This window comes from Lissotriton vulgaris, chromosome 8 (genome assembly GCF_964263255.1).
Source record: "Lissotriton vulgaris chromosome 8, aLisVul1.2, whole genome shotgun sequence".
Taxonomy (NCBI): Eukaryota; Metazoa; Chordata; class Amphibia; order Caudata; family Salamandridae; genus Lissotriton; species Lissotriton vulgaris.
The window spans coordinates 1,355,376,683-1,355,389,485 of NC_141696.1; the positions used below are offsets into that span (position 1 = coordinate 1,355,376,683).

Sequence of the window (12,803 nt, forward strand, 5' to 3'; positions counted from 1 at the left end):
TGGTACCTGGAGTCCAGTGGGACAGGAGATCGAGGGAAGAGTATGTCAACAGGTGGGCATAAGGAGGTGCCCCTTGCCCCGGCCTGCCGCGGACGGGCGCAGACGGGCTGGACTCTGGCGCGACTCCGGCGAGCCTACGGCGCGCCCGCTGCGCTCGTCCGCTGCGCTGACACATAGTGAGCTCAACCCCCAGACAGAGAGATTTTCCTTGTTTGCCTAAATAGGAAAACAGACAATTTCCATTTTAACAAAGATTCTTTCTTGTTAAAATAAAATGGTCAGTCTATTTGACTATAATTAGCCCCTACACGTCTACCTAGCGCGCTGTAAGACAAACCTGTGGGCAGCACATTATGGTCAGATGCGATGCCCTGTGGCTCTGCATCTAAGCCCTTGCAGGGAAGGCTCTAGTGTCAGGGGCTCAGCCTCTCTCTCCACCACTCCACAAAACATGACAGCTTTAAGGATGGTGGTCTCAGAGGGCAGCACGCAGAGTGCTTGGGGAAAGCTGCAGTCAAGGGCTTGGGTCTATTGGTGTCACTCTCGCTCCAGTGAGGTGATTACAGGTGAGTTGGGTGAAGTTCTGAATTAGCGCACAATCAAGCCTCAAGGCTCTGCAGAGGCCTGCTGGAAAAGCAGAGCAGACATAAACAAAGTGGTAGTTAATCATATTAACCTGCAGCAGATGCATAGGTCATGAACAACAAGAAAAGACACTACACATTTTGTGGGGAGAGGGCATACAAAGAAGGTTCAGCCTGATCCAGGACATGCTACAAAGAAAAACGCTTTCAAGGCCACCGTCCATGGCTCTGGAGCATTTACTGGATATTCTCTCTACAATCATGTGGTTGTTTTTCAGCACTGCAAAGAAATACGCTGGGCAGAGTAAGAGACCATGGATTAAAAGACGGTACACTCTGTAATGGATTTAGGGAATGCTTTATTGATGCTGTTCTTTGAGTTACCCACTGAAAAACTGCTTCCTCCATAGTCATGGCAGTGCAAGACATCAGATGAATTCTCATTCATTAAAATCTGCAGTTTTCTGACAGCATAGAGAACAGAAGTCTCATCTGCCACTTCAGAAGATTGGCCCAAAACTACCCTTTTCCAAACCAGCAGCAGCCTTCAATGGAGGTGGCTGGAATGCTCAGTTTACTGCGAATCTGGTCAGAAGGCCGTGGTGCGATGTTTTTTGACCAGGACTTCTTGGTCGATTTCACAATGTCAAATAGATTGATCACTACCCTCAAGGGACCTCATGCAAATGCAATCACAACATCGTCTTTGGATGATGCTCCCACGGCTGAAAAAAGGATGTGGTGCCCTGGGGTGCAGGTGCTGACTCTCTGATGAAACCAGTGATTCAGTCTTTCAGGCACTGGAATAATCCTAATCACTAAAGCAGAACATCAGCACAACGGATGGTCCTGCAGCTGCTGCAGCTGCTGCACAGAAGTAGGTATATGATCAACAGTCTTTGAGCTTTGGGTCTGGCGTCATTTGTGAAGGTTGTATGTTCCGTTCTGTCAAACCCATAAGGTTTCCTTGCAGCTACTTGAGAGCGACTGGCAGGATGGCTTAGCTAACTTATAACTTGTCCCAACACGGGACCTGCGAGCCTCAATTTTGAAGCCCAGAAAAACAAATTCAGTATTGCATCCTTTCTCTGACTACCAAGAAACTGTGACACAGGAAAGTCTGTTTTTCATGGAACTCAAAAGCAGGAGAAGTTGCCAGGATTAGAAGCCATATAAAATTCACAAGGGCAGATTTACCAGCCCCTTGTGCCACTTTTGCACCGCCAATTTGTTACTTTTGTGACACAGCGGCGGCGTAAAAAATGCGGTTAACTTTCGTGAAGCATCTAGGGAGATGCGTCACATTGTAGAGCTCTGTGTCCCATTATGCCTGCATCAGGTATAATGTATGCAGGGTGGGCGTTCCCACGCAGGAAATCCTCATAAAAGTGACACAGTGAAATCTACAAGATTTCACAGCATCTCTTCTAGGACGCCACTGGGTCAAAACTTTATGCCTGCTTGAAGCAGGGGTAAGGATTCACACAGTGTTAGGGGAATAGGCCTCCGCATGCATTGCTGGAGTGGTGTCGCGCTTGCGACACGACTCCAGCAATGCGTGACTTTTCCCCAAACCGATGCATCAGAATTTCTGACGCATCTGTCAATCCTTGTGCCATGGTGCGTCATATTGTAAATACAGCATATGCATGGTGGAGCAAGGGTTTCTCAGGGTGAAGCAGGGAAAGTGACGCATCCCTACAGATGCGTCACTTTCTTGTAAATCGGCCTTAAAGTGCTTAACTTTTTTTTTTGGACATTCTGCTTTTGAAAGAGTTGGTCTCTAGTGGGATGTTGCGCTTCAGGGAAAGCGGGCTTCAGGAAGTTCCATGACCACCTTACCCGCACTGATTACTAGCACTTCGACAGCTAAGAAAACAGCCAGGATAGGATGCCACTCAGTTCATCTGTCAAGAGGCTTTTACCACTAAATGCCATTCTAAGTAGGCCTAAAGAAAGTACTAACACTTCCTCTGTCTTCCTTTTTAGGAGTGATGTCTATTTTTAAAAAAAGGGAAATGTTTAATTGAAAACATGGACCAGGTCCCTGTGGCTTGTCACTCACAATCCTGAAATAAGGTTGCCAGCAAAGGAGCTTGTGAGGACCCAACTGTGGTTCAACACTTGAGAAACTGGGCAAGTATGCTGGCAATGGAATCACAATTTCTGACGAGAAACAAATGCCTTTGCAAGTCTTGAATCTAGAATGGTCCAGATGAACTGAATCCTTCATGAAGGTATGAAAGCCAGTATAGAATAGTTCACAGAGAAGTCAAAACTGAATAGACACCTGAGGGCTAATGTCAAATCAGAAGCAGTTAGCTCCTTTTCCGAAGCCTTCCTCAGGCGATCACCCCAGTGAGGGAAGCTGAAGAGCTTCCAGACCAATGTACAAGGTTAGCAAATACATGCTCAACAGAATCCTGGGCAGAGGTGTGAGTCCATCAGAGTCACGTTCAAGTTCCTGGACGCAAGCCCTTCTCTACAGGTTTACTGGGTGGAACACGGTGTGATATTATTATTGGGTTACTGCTTGCCCCATAACCTCTGTCCTAGCCGATGCTCCACCTTCCCAAAACAACAGTGTCTGACAGAATTAATTTCCTCCCATCTATTTCTGTTACCTGTAGGCCATAGGGAGTATTATCTCTGTCCTATACCAGTCCAACCCCAGTCTAATTGCCCTGTATTTTGTGCTTTGGCAACAGACACTGTTAGGCAGTAAGGATCTAGCTTATGAAAAACACCCCATACACAGAATAAACTCTGGGTTTAGGCAGGAACATGTGGATCACAGGTCTTTAAATTTCGCCAGAATTCTTAACTGTTCACATAAGAATCAAGAATAAATATATTAATAACGGACCATAAGATAATTTTATTTATATACTGGCCCCTCCCTCCAGTGTCCTATATCATTTGAGACACTGAGAAAATGTTTCATTATTATTCTCCTTCTGGAACCATAAATATGAAATAGAAATGCCTCATTTCAAGAGTTCTCACTTGGGAAGGAGTCCACACTTGTTGAAAAGTTTCCCAAAACGGTTGAAGAGAGGGATTGATGATGAAGGTCTCAGCATCTTTTTTTAAATATCCTTCAAATAAATACAAGAACACTGCCAGGGGTCATTCTGACCCTGTAAGCAATCATGGAACGTGGTGGGAATCCATTATGACGTTCCTTGCTTCGAAAGTTCCACCATCATTAGGCGGTGTAAAACTTGGCTGACCAGTATGTTTATTTTCATTGGCTGGGCATGCACAGAACCAAAGATGCACAGAAATGCACTAAGTCCCTGCCAGTAAAGCTGTTAGTTAGGAGCATGTATACAACAAATAAGATTAAGGTAATCAAGAACAGAGATATTGCAGGGAGAAAATTCCCTTTTTGAAGTTCGTATGTACAGTGAAGCAGAGGGACTTAATAGCTAAAATTAGAAAACCCTTGATGAACCCAAAATGAAGCACAGCCGCCATGCTGACTAAAAGCAATACGAACTGCAAAGCAGACACTATTCCTCAGCCACAGAGAAAATGTAAGGAACTTAAGACTGGCAGCTTTACGCAAAACCAAGAGGGGACATGGCCAGACACACAGAGGACTGCACACAAGGTAGCGTGTGTGTGTGTGTGCAAGCGTTTGGTGTGTGTGTAAATACACACAGCCACAAACATACACACATGCACTGACACCATTCAGTGAAATAATCAATGTTTTCTCTTTTCCTGTCTTCCTAGCCTGTAGAATAAAACTCTTTGCTTAAATACGCACCGGTATCTCCACTGCCCACAGCTCCCCTCCTATTTTGACCATCATCTGCATGACAACTTTGGTAGCTACGCTCATCATCATCTGTTGCTTGCTCAAGGTCCTAGCCACAATACACTGACTTGGGACAGGGCTGTCAAGACTTAAATACTTTTTAATGGCATCGTAGCAATCTTTCTGATTTGATGGTAGGATACAGAACACCTGTGAAGGAATCAGAAAACATGGTTTAAGCAAAGGGCAAAAATAGTTATAATTTCAAACATAGAAAACTAAATACAAGTGGTTATTTACTAAGGTTGCTATTAAACAATTTTACTCACTATTGAACAATTTTACTCATAATTGGGAACCCAATCATCCTAAATGACAAACTGCCCATTTTGCAACAATAGCACAGAAGAAGTAAAGCATTTTATATTTCTTCTGCCCAGCTTCTGCTAAACAAAGAAGGTCCTGGCTTAGACCTATTTGTATGTCCTTGGACACAAAACACTTGAGAGAAGCTAACGGAATTTTATGGGCAGATGATAGTATTCCGATTGCACTAGGCCTCAGTAGCTACCTACAAGTCATCTGGCGAATAAGAAAATCAGTGAGAATTTCTTTCTAGCTCTTTATATTGTCTATCATACTGTGCATTGCTGGTCAACATGCTTGTAGAAAATTGCATGCATTTGTCCATATTCTTCCAATGTTGCACTGTAGCAAATTTTGTATTTTAGCATGATGAATGAACGATAGAATGAAATGAAATGAATGAAATGAAATCATTGAAATGAAAAGGATACTTATGGAGCGCAAAACATTCACCCAAAGGTATCAAAGCTCTAGATAGGTGCAATGTCCCTTTTATTTTAATTAAGAAGGTATTGTTTTTATCTTTTTATTGTATGGCGTGTTCTATGGGCTTGATCCCAAAATAAACCTTACTACTACTAAGGGGTGAATAACAAGGACCCTTAAAATATGTTCAGTTCATCCACTAGGGCATAGAAAGGTATAAAGTATGTGTTCTGGTTCAATGGACTCTTCACTTCCCATGAAGCAGAAGCAGATATATGTATATCCATCTAACAAAACACAGTTAAAGTGCAGTTCAGGTTATAAACATCAACTGAAAGAAAGACCACTGAAATTTGCAAGGTATGGTTAGGAGCACAATCCACAACACACACATCAACCATGCAAACCATAACTCTCCCATCAAATGCAATACTAATGAAATCACCCATACTGAAACAGATGTAATTACAGGTGCTGCAAATCTTCTAAGATGTTGATGGAATTACATATCACATTACCCATACCATACCACTATGACAGATAGCTACAAATGCTGCATCATAATTTGATTTGTTTATGTGTTACTGTTTATTTGCATCGCACTAAGGTGTAATTCATTGGTACACATCATGTAAAGTCATAAGCATTGCATTAGGTGTGCAAGTTATTGTTTGCATGGTTGCTATGTCAGGTATGGAGTATGCTCTTAACCATAACTCAAGAATTTCAGTGTTTTTTCAATATTAAATTGTAACCACAACTGCAATCTGACTGTGTTTTAGGTGAATTTCTGTTTTTTAAAGCATTCTTTGAGATGTTTTACTAATGACATCCATAACTTAATTTTAAAGTTTGATAGTTGATCTTATCAGTAATTCCTTGTAATCATATGCCACATCCAAGTATTTCCTGAGCCTAACCCTCTATTGGTGGCTTCCAACTCCAGTGAACTGATTTGGCCCTGTGCAGAGGGGGTTAGCCAAGGGGTCTGCGCCTAAGAGTCAGCGGGACCCAATCCCTACCCTTTTCTTTTTCCTAGCACGGTGCTTGGTACACTGTGTTGGGTAATGATGGCTGCAAAATCAGATGTGTGAATCTTCAAATTAAGAGTCCAGGTGGCTCTAAAATGTAACCTCTTCATCCCCAGTGCAGCACAGTTTTTAGGTGCTAATTTCTCGAAAACTATTAAACTGATTTACGCCAAAAACCAAATAAAAGACAGTTCCTTAAGTAAAGTTTAATTTACATACCAAGATTTGCTCAATTCCGTTGAGCTGTTTTCCTGTCTTGAGGAACTAAGACTCCTATAGGACTTAAAAATGGAAATGTCACTTTTGTGACCCCCTTCCACTGCATTTTGGCCCTCACTTGACACAAAAAATCTGACTAAAATCATAACTACAAAGGCACAATTAATGAACTGGTTTGGGTGTCCTTATTTTGGACTTAGACTCTTGCTACAAGTGGCCCAAATTACTCCCCATCGTGACCACGCCCACTTCTACCCAAAGCTATCGATACTGGAGTGTTAGTAACTCAGTAGGGGGAGTTATATGGCCTTACAGGAGGAGTTGCTGCAGAATTAGACATTCTAGGTCTGACCGCCTCATTTGCCCTCTGTGTTTCATCAGAGTATTTCAGCTGCTTTCAAGAATCTCTGGGTTTAACAAAACACATTTGAAGTGTATAGTTCCAATGTGGCTGGTACTTGTCATGCACTGCTACCTTTAAGGTACACTGTATAACCAGCATGCTCTGACGTTATAAGTACTGAGGGAAACGCCATAACATTCTCCATGGCTAACGTAGTCAGAGGGAAACGTGTTCGATGCAAATCCATATCTATGAAGTACAATGCAAATTAAAATGTCTCTGAATTCAAATTACATCTACCCTTAACATAGTCTTGGTTCTTATCATTAGGAAATGGGGAAGCTTTTATAGCCTGTAAGCAAGGTCGAATTATATGGAACTCTAATAACATAACCAAGATGAATGCAGCAATCATGCCACCATGTGTACATGAATCACTCGCAGAGACATCTCAGATGCTACCTATATGATTTATAGGAGATATGAAACCCGTAAACACTCAGCAATTCCAAAAAAAGAGTAAAAGGAATCTCAACTTTCTCAAAAGTTGAATAAACTAATTCGCCACCAATTGATCACTTTCTCAGTCTCAAATGGTAAACAAATTCAAGCTCTGCGCAAGAAAAGGAGGAAAAGTTGTTTTAGAAATAGCAAAAACAGCATAGATAAGAACTGGGTAGAATTACAGTAAGCCACCCTACAAAAAAAATTGCAAAACCTTTGGCAGCCCATTTCCAAGTTCACGGGTAGTAGGGAAAAAAATGTCTGCATTTTCCATCCCACAGCAGGAATGGATTAACTATTTCTCTGATGTGATTAATCCTGCCCCGCCAAGTTGTTAGGAGTCCTCTAAGTCTGCTCCTGAGCAAGATCAGCACATAATATCTCCCAATCAGAAACAGACTGAGTTAAATATAAGGAAAGCAAGATCCTCTGCAGCAATGGGCCCTGACAAGATTCTCATAATAGTATTACAGGGTGCCCCAGAAGCATGGAGTAGGCTCCTCCAGTTGCGGCTCGCATGACTCGCGGGGGTGGGTGGGCGGATGGAGGGGTTGTGCGGGGGTTCACTCGCCTGGGCGGGGTGAAATAAAATTAATTTAAAAAACGTACCTGACTGGGTGCCGCGCCGCATCCGCTCGTGGACGGGTCCTGCGTTTGGCATTTTCCTGCTTCCCAGGAACAGGAACATGCATCCTCACTCCTCTCCCCTAAGCCAATCACAACGCTGCAATGGCAGCATTGTGATTGGTACAGACAGTGCCCAGTCGGGCGATTGTAGGGAGGCCATTTTCTCTATGTAGGTTGCATGCAGCCTACATAGAGAAAATGTAGAGTGCGCATAACTGGTTTGGTCGGCCCCAGAGGGCTGACCAAACAGTCAGGGCCCACCACAGTGGGCAAGCCACTCCTCCCCAACCCGCCCAACCACCTGCCCCCAACCAGGCATACCATCCAACCCGCCCCCAACCAGGCATACCCTGCCTTCTGCTTTCTCGCAGTGCGATAAGCAGAAACATAAAATGGTATTTAAATACCATCTTATGTTTCTGCTTCTCACACTGCGAGAAAGAGGTTGGGCGACACTCCTCCGACCTAATGGAGGAGCCGCCCCTGGGCTCCTCACTCCACTTGGCCAAATTCCATGTTCATACTCTGAAAGGGTAGAAGTCTCCCCCTATAAATAAGTTCTTGCCTTGCTCCCAATAATTAACATCAAACTGCACTGCTTGATGCAAACAGAAGATCTTCGCCTCAAGCGTTCTGGACCATCTCAAGGACTGGGCTTTTTCTAAGGGTACGATACCGACAGTCCAAGCGAGCTTTAGGACTAAATATTCTGTGGCTGATAATATTGCAGTGATGCAAACTGTAATTGATAAGTATGTGGTGACAAAATTGCAATTGGTCTACTGTATGTTTGCCGACTTCTCTACCACATTTGATAAGGTTGATAGACTCACCCTATGAAGGAAACTGGTGAGATTAGGGATCTCTTGTGCCTTATACTAATTATTGTACTTCACACATCTCTCTGGTGCAAAGTCCTAATGGGGGAAGACAAGGGGTTGACTACTAAGATTTTAACTCAAAATGGCCTGAAAAAGGAATGTGTTTTAGCTGCACTTTTGCATTCCTTATTTCTTAGTAATTTACCTGCCTGTTGTAATAATATAACTAATTCCCCCCCCCCCCAAAATCGCACTTCAAAACATATTTGATTTAATGTACACCATTGACGTGGTCGTTTTCAACCTTACACCTATTGGTCTTCAGAGAAACCTGGATGTGCTTTTTAAGAATGCAGAGGGTAATTTTGGGAAAATAAATTTTGGACTTGGCCCTTTCAGGCGTAAACTTTTTGCCTTTTGTCCTAGACCTTTTTCTAACATAATGTTGCCGACTTGGATGCTTTGGGCGCTTGCCCCTGCTGATCAGTGTCAACCTGCAAGTGTTCCCTGTATAAAGTGTTATGGTAATTGGTTGTCCATAATTGGCATGTTTGTCTTACTAGTAAAGTCCCTAGTAAAGTGCACTATATGAACCAGGGCTGGTAATGCAAATGCTACTAGTGGGCATGCAGCACTAATTGTGCCACCCACACAAGTATCCCTAAAAAGAGATCTCAGGCCTACCCTGCAGTGCCAGCGCTTAGTTGGTAACTGCCTTGTTGTCCTGGCAAGTACACCTACTTGCCAGGCCTTACCTTCCCTTTTTATGCACATCAGGCACCCCTATAGTAGGCCCAAGGTACCCCCCTGGGCAGGGTGCAGTGTATATGAAAGGTAGGACATGTACTGAGGTATGTACCATGTCCGACAGTGAAATATTGCCAAATTCGTTTTTTAACTGTTGCAAGGCCAGCTTGCCCATAGAACAGAATGGGGAATGCTGTGTCCCATGTTTCCAGCACATCTTCCCATAGGCATGAGATGGGGAGGTGGAGTTTAGTGTCCCTGAACTGAGAATGTAATAACACATCTTTTTGTGAAGATGGTTTTTAAATTGTGGGCTTAGAAACCACGTTTTTAGAAGTGGCTGGCTTCTTGTCTTAAACCATACTGTGTGCCTCTGCCTGGTTGTGTACTGACCATCTGGGTTTGGATGTGACAGGGTCTGGGAAGTGTCCTGACCCCAGGGATGACAGCAACAGGCTGGCCTGCATCTGATGTGTGTGTGTGGGGGGGTGAGTAGCCCCCTGGATGTGAAGAGGGCTGTGTTGCTGCCACAAAAGGATGACTCCAGCCCCTGCTGAGCGTCTGGGCCCCAGACCCTGACTATCAAAGGACGAGGTTGTGCAATGGCAGGAAGACACCCAGGTCTGGTTTGGACCGAGGTCAGGGCCCACTGAACACAATGACTTTAAAAGGCATTTAGGGGTATGAGTGTAAGAGCTGAAATCCCTGAACTCAAGACTGAAATCTAGATTTAAGCAGGATTGAAACTACTTCGTGGTCAAGAGGAACCTCTGCCAAAGAAGAACAGCTGAAGAGACTGAAGAAAAGGACTGCCCTGCTGCGTGTTTTGGGGTTGGCCTGCAGTTTGATGATTTGTCTGAGGAGAGGATAAGGGACTTTGCTGTGTGCCGTGTCCCCCTGCTTGAGAGGACTTTGCTGTGTGCTGTTTCCTGAAGTAGTTTGTCTCCAAGGGCCCGAGGAGAGCTGGTCCCCTATTGTGCAAACTAAGGAACATAAACATTTCCAAGTGTGTCTCAGCGACGCTGGGTGCATGTGCTCTTTGCGAGCCTGAGACTGCTGTGTGGTCAGTGGAGCTGTTTACGAGGTGCCCCATAACAGCATTGCCCCCGCAGCGTGACACATCATCCACGCTGCTGCATAGCTGTTTGTGGTCCGAGGCTGTGAGGAAAGATCGCCGCTGCCGGCCCGAGCCACAACGTGCTAAAGGATTTCTTGAAGCTGAGGAAGCTACGAGGAGAAAGGGATTGTGATTGTTGTTCGGCGAAATTAATCTGCCCAAGATCACCAACGAAGGAGAAGGCAGCGCTGTAAACCATCCGGCTACAGCGTCGCTAGAGCTGCAACGTGATCGGGATCGCCCAGCAGGACGTTCAACGAGCGGAGGGAGAGAGCGACTAAGAGCAAGCCCCAGGTAAGGCTTGAACTCCGGTAGGGAGCTGCAAGCGTGTGTGGCCTGGGGAGGTGTGCAGGAGGAGTACAGGAGTGCTCCGAGCTCTATCCCGCTGCTCCGCGTTCACATGCTGAGTCCCCGAGCTGCCCGTGCCTGCCAAGCAGTACCGGGGCTGCCATTGTAAGCGTCTGACAGTTGTCTCTGTTGTTGGGGCCTAGTGGTGCCCGAGTTGACAGCGCAGATTATTGACCGCATTATTCTTGCATTACAAACTCCTTTACGAACTGCCTGATTTATGCATTATTGACCGCATTATTCTTGCATTACAAACTGCCTGACTTGTGCATTACTTACCACATTATTCTTGCATTATAAACTGCCTGATTCTTGCATTCAGAACTGTCTAAGTACTACATTACGAACTGCATTCAGTTCCGCATAGTACTGCACTAGGACTGCATTAGAGATTTTGAATTGCTCACTAATACCGCAAGAACCTACAAGTGATTGCTGGCCTAATAACCGGCAAAGCAAAATATTACGAATACACATACGTTGGATTTCTATTGTTTGTTTTCATCGTATTCCTTTTTTATAAAGATACCACTATTTTTATGAAACCAGTGTGGGGTCCATTTGTGGTGTTATCACTGTGTTACTGGGAATGTGGTTGCAAATACGTTACACATTGCCTTGGAGATAAGCCTGGCTGCTCGTGCCATGCTACCAGGGGTTATCTAAGAGTGTGTCCCTCCTTTCCCTGACTAGAAGCAAAGGTGCCTACTTGGACTAAGGTACCTACCTCAGCCAACTAGAGACCCCCCCGTTCTAACAATAAACATTAATGAAACCAAGATGGTAACTTTCAGAGGAAAGAGACAAAACTGTCCCTTTGATTGTAAGTTGAGGAGAAGGCCCATGGAGGTGGAAACAACATATACATATTTAGGGAGGGTCTTTTCCCAGACCCTAGAAAGCACCTCTCACTTTTCCCATGTAGGGCTCAAGGCAACATCTCACATAGGTGCCTTAAAACACTTTATTACTCTATGGGTAGGAGACATTTTAAAACTATTTTAGATATTTATCTGGCGAAGATACCCCACATCCTCTCTGCGCTTGAAGTGGTCTATTTTAATTTTCTTCTCGGGAAGGCTCCTACGTAAGATAGTCTCCCCATGTCAAGCAACTCCCATCCAGTCATTGCACTTGGAGTTTTCCGTCCTCAGCGCCCATTCCATATCTCAGGCAAATGTGATTAGATGGGTATCTAGGCCCTGATTCACAGAACTAACTTAAGACAAAATCCTAAACTTACTACTTTTGGTATTCACAGAAGTTAGGATTTTGTCTTAAGTTTGTTTTAAGACAAACTTAAGACAGCCTTAAGACAGACTTAAGTTAGCATGTTGTCTTAAGTCTGTCTTAAGTTTGTCTTAAGATAAACTTAAGACAAAATCCTAACTTCTGTGAATACCAAAAGTAGTAAGTTTAGGATTTTGTCTTAAGTTAGTTCTGTGAATCGGTCTCTTATCTTCTGCATGCATCAGAAGGTACTTTGAGAGACCTCCTGAGGAATGAAACCTTTAAGGAAGAAGCAGGCTTTTATACTTGTAATACTAACCGTGAGATCCCACTAGTTATTTTTTCAATACACTGTTGCACATTTGCAATCATGGACACCAGCAAAATTAAGGTTGTTTCTAAAAAACACGCTAGCCAGATTAAGCTACACACGGGATACTGCACACTGATCCCAGTTAGAAATGAATAAGCTCTACTTCGACAACCTAACATTCAAGCCTCAACAAGAATGTTTACACTAGATCACAGCACTAGGTGATTCGTAATTATATTAAGGCTTGGCATTCTTCCTTTAAAGAATTTTAAAAAGCATTGATCGCATACAAGAGACAAGACTGTAGCATGTGATCTCTGCAAGGGTGGGATTCAAAATATGAAGCATCTGCTATTCGTCT

At 43.9% G+C, this 12,803-nt stretch overlaps 1 protein-coding gene across 1 annotated transcript in view; it reads right to left on the reverse strand.

Annotated features, from left to right (window-relative positions):
* Positions 1 to 12,803, reverse strand: part of PIWIL4 (piwi like RNA-mediated gene silencing 4) — a 376,427-nt gene that overhangs the window by 71,408 nt on the left and 292,216 nt on the right. Inside the window, exon 15 of the mRNA XM_086933498.1 lies at positions 4,360 to 4,560. Within this exon, the coding sequence (XP_086789624.1) occupies positions 4,360 to 4,560 (201 nt within the window). The remainder of the gene's footprint in view (positions 1 to 4,359; positions 4,561 to 12,803) is intronic.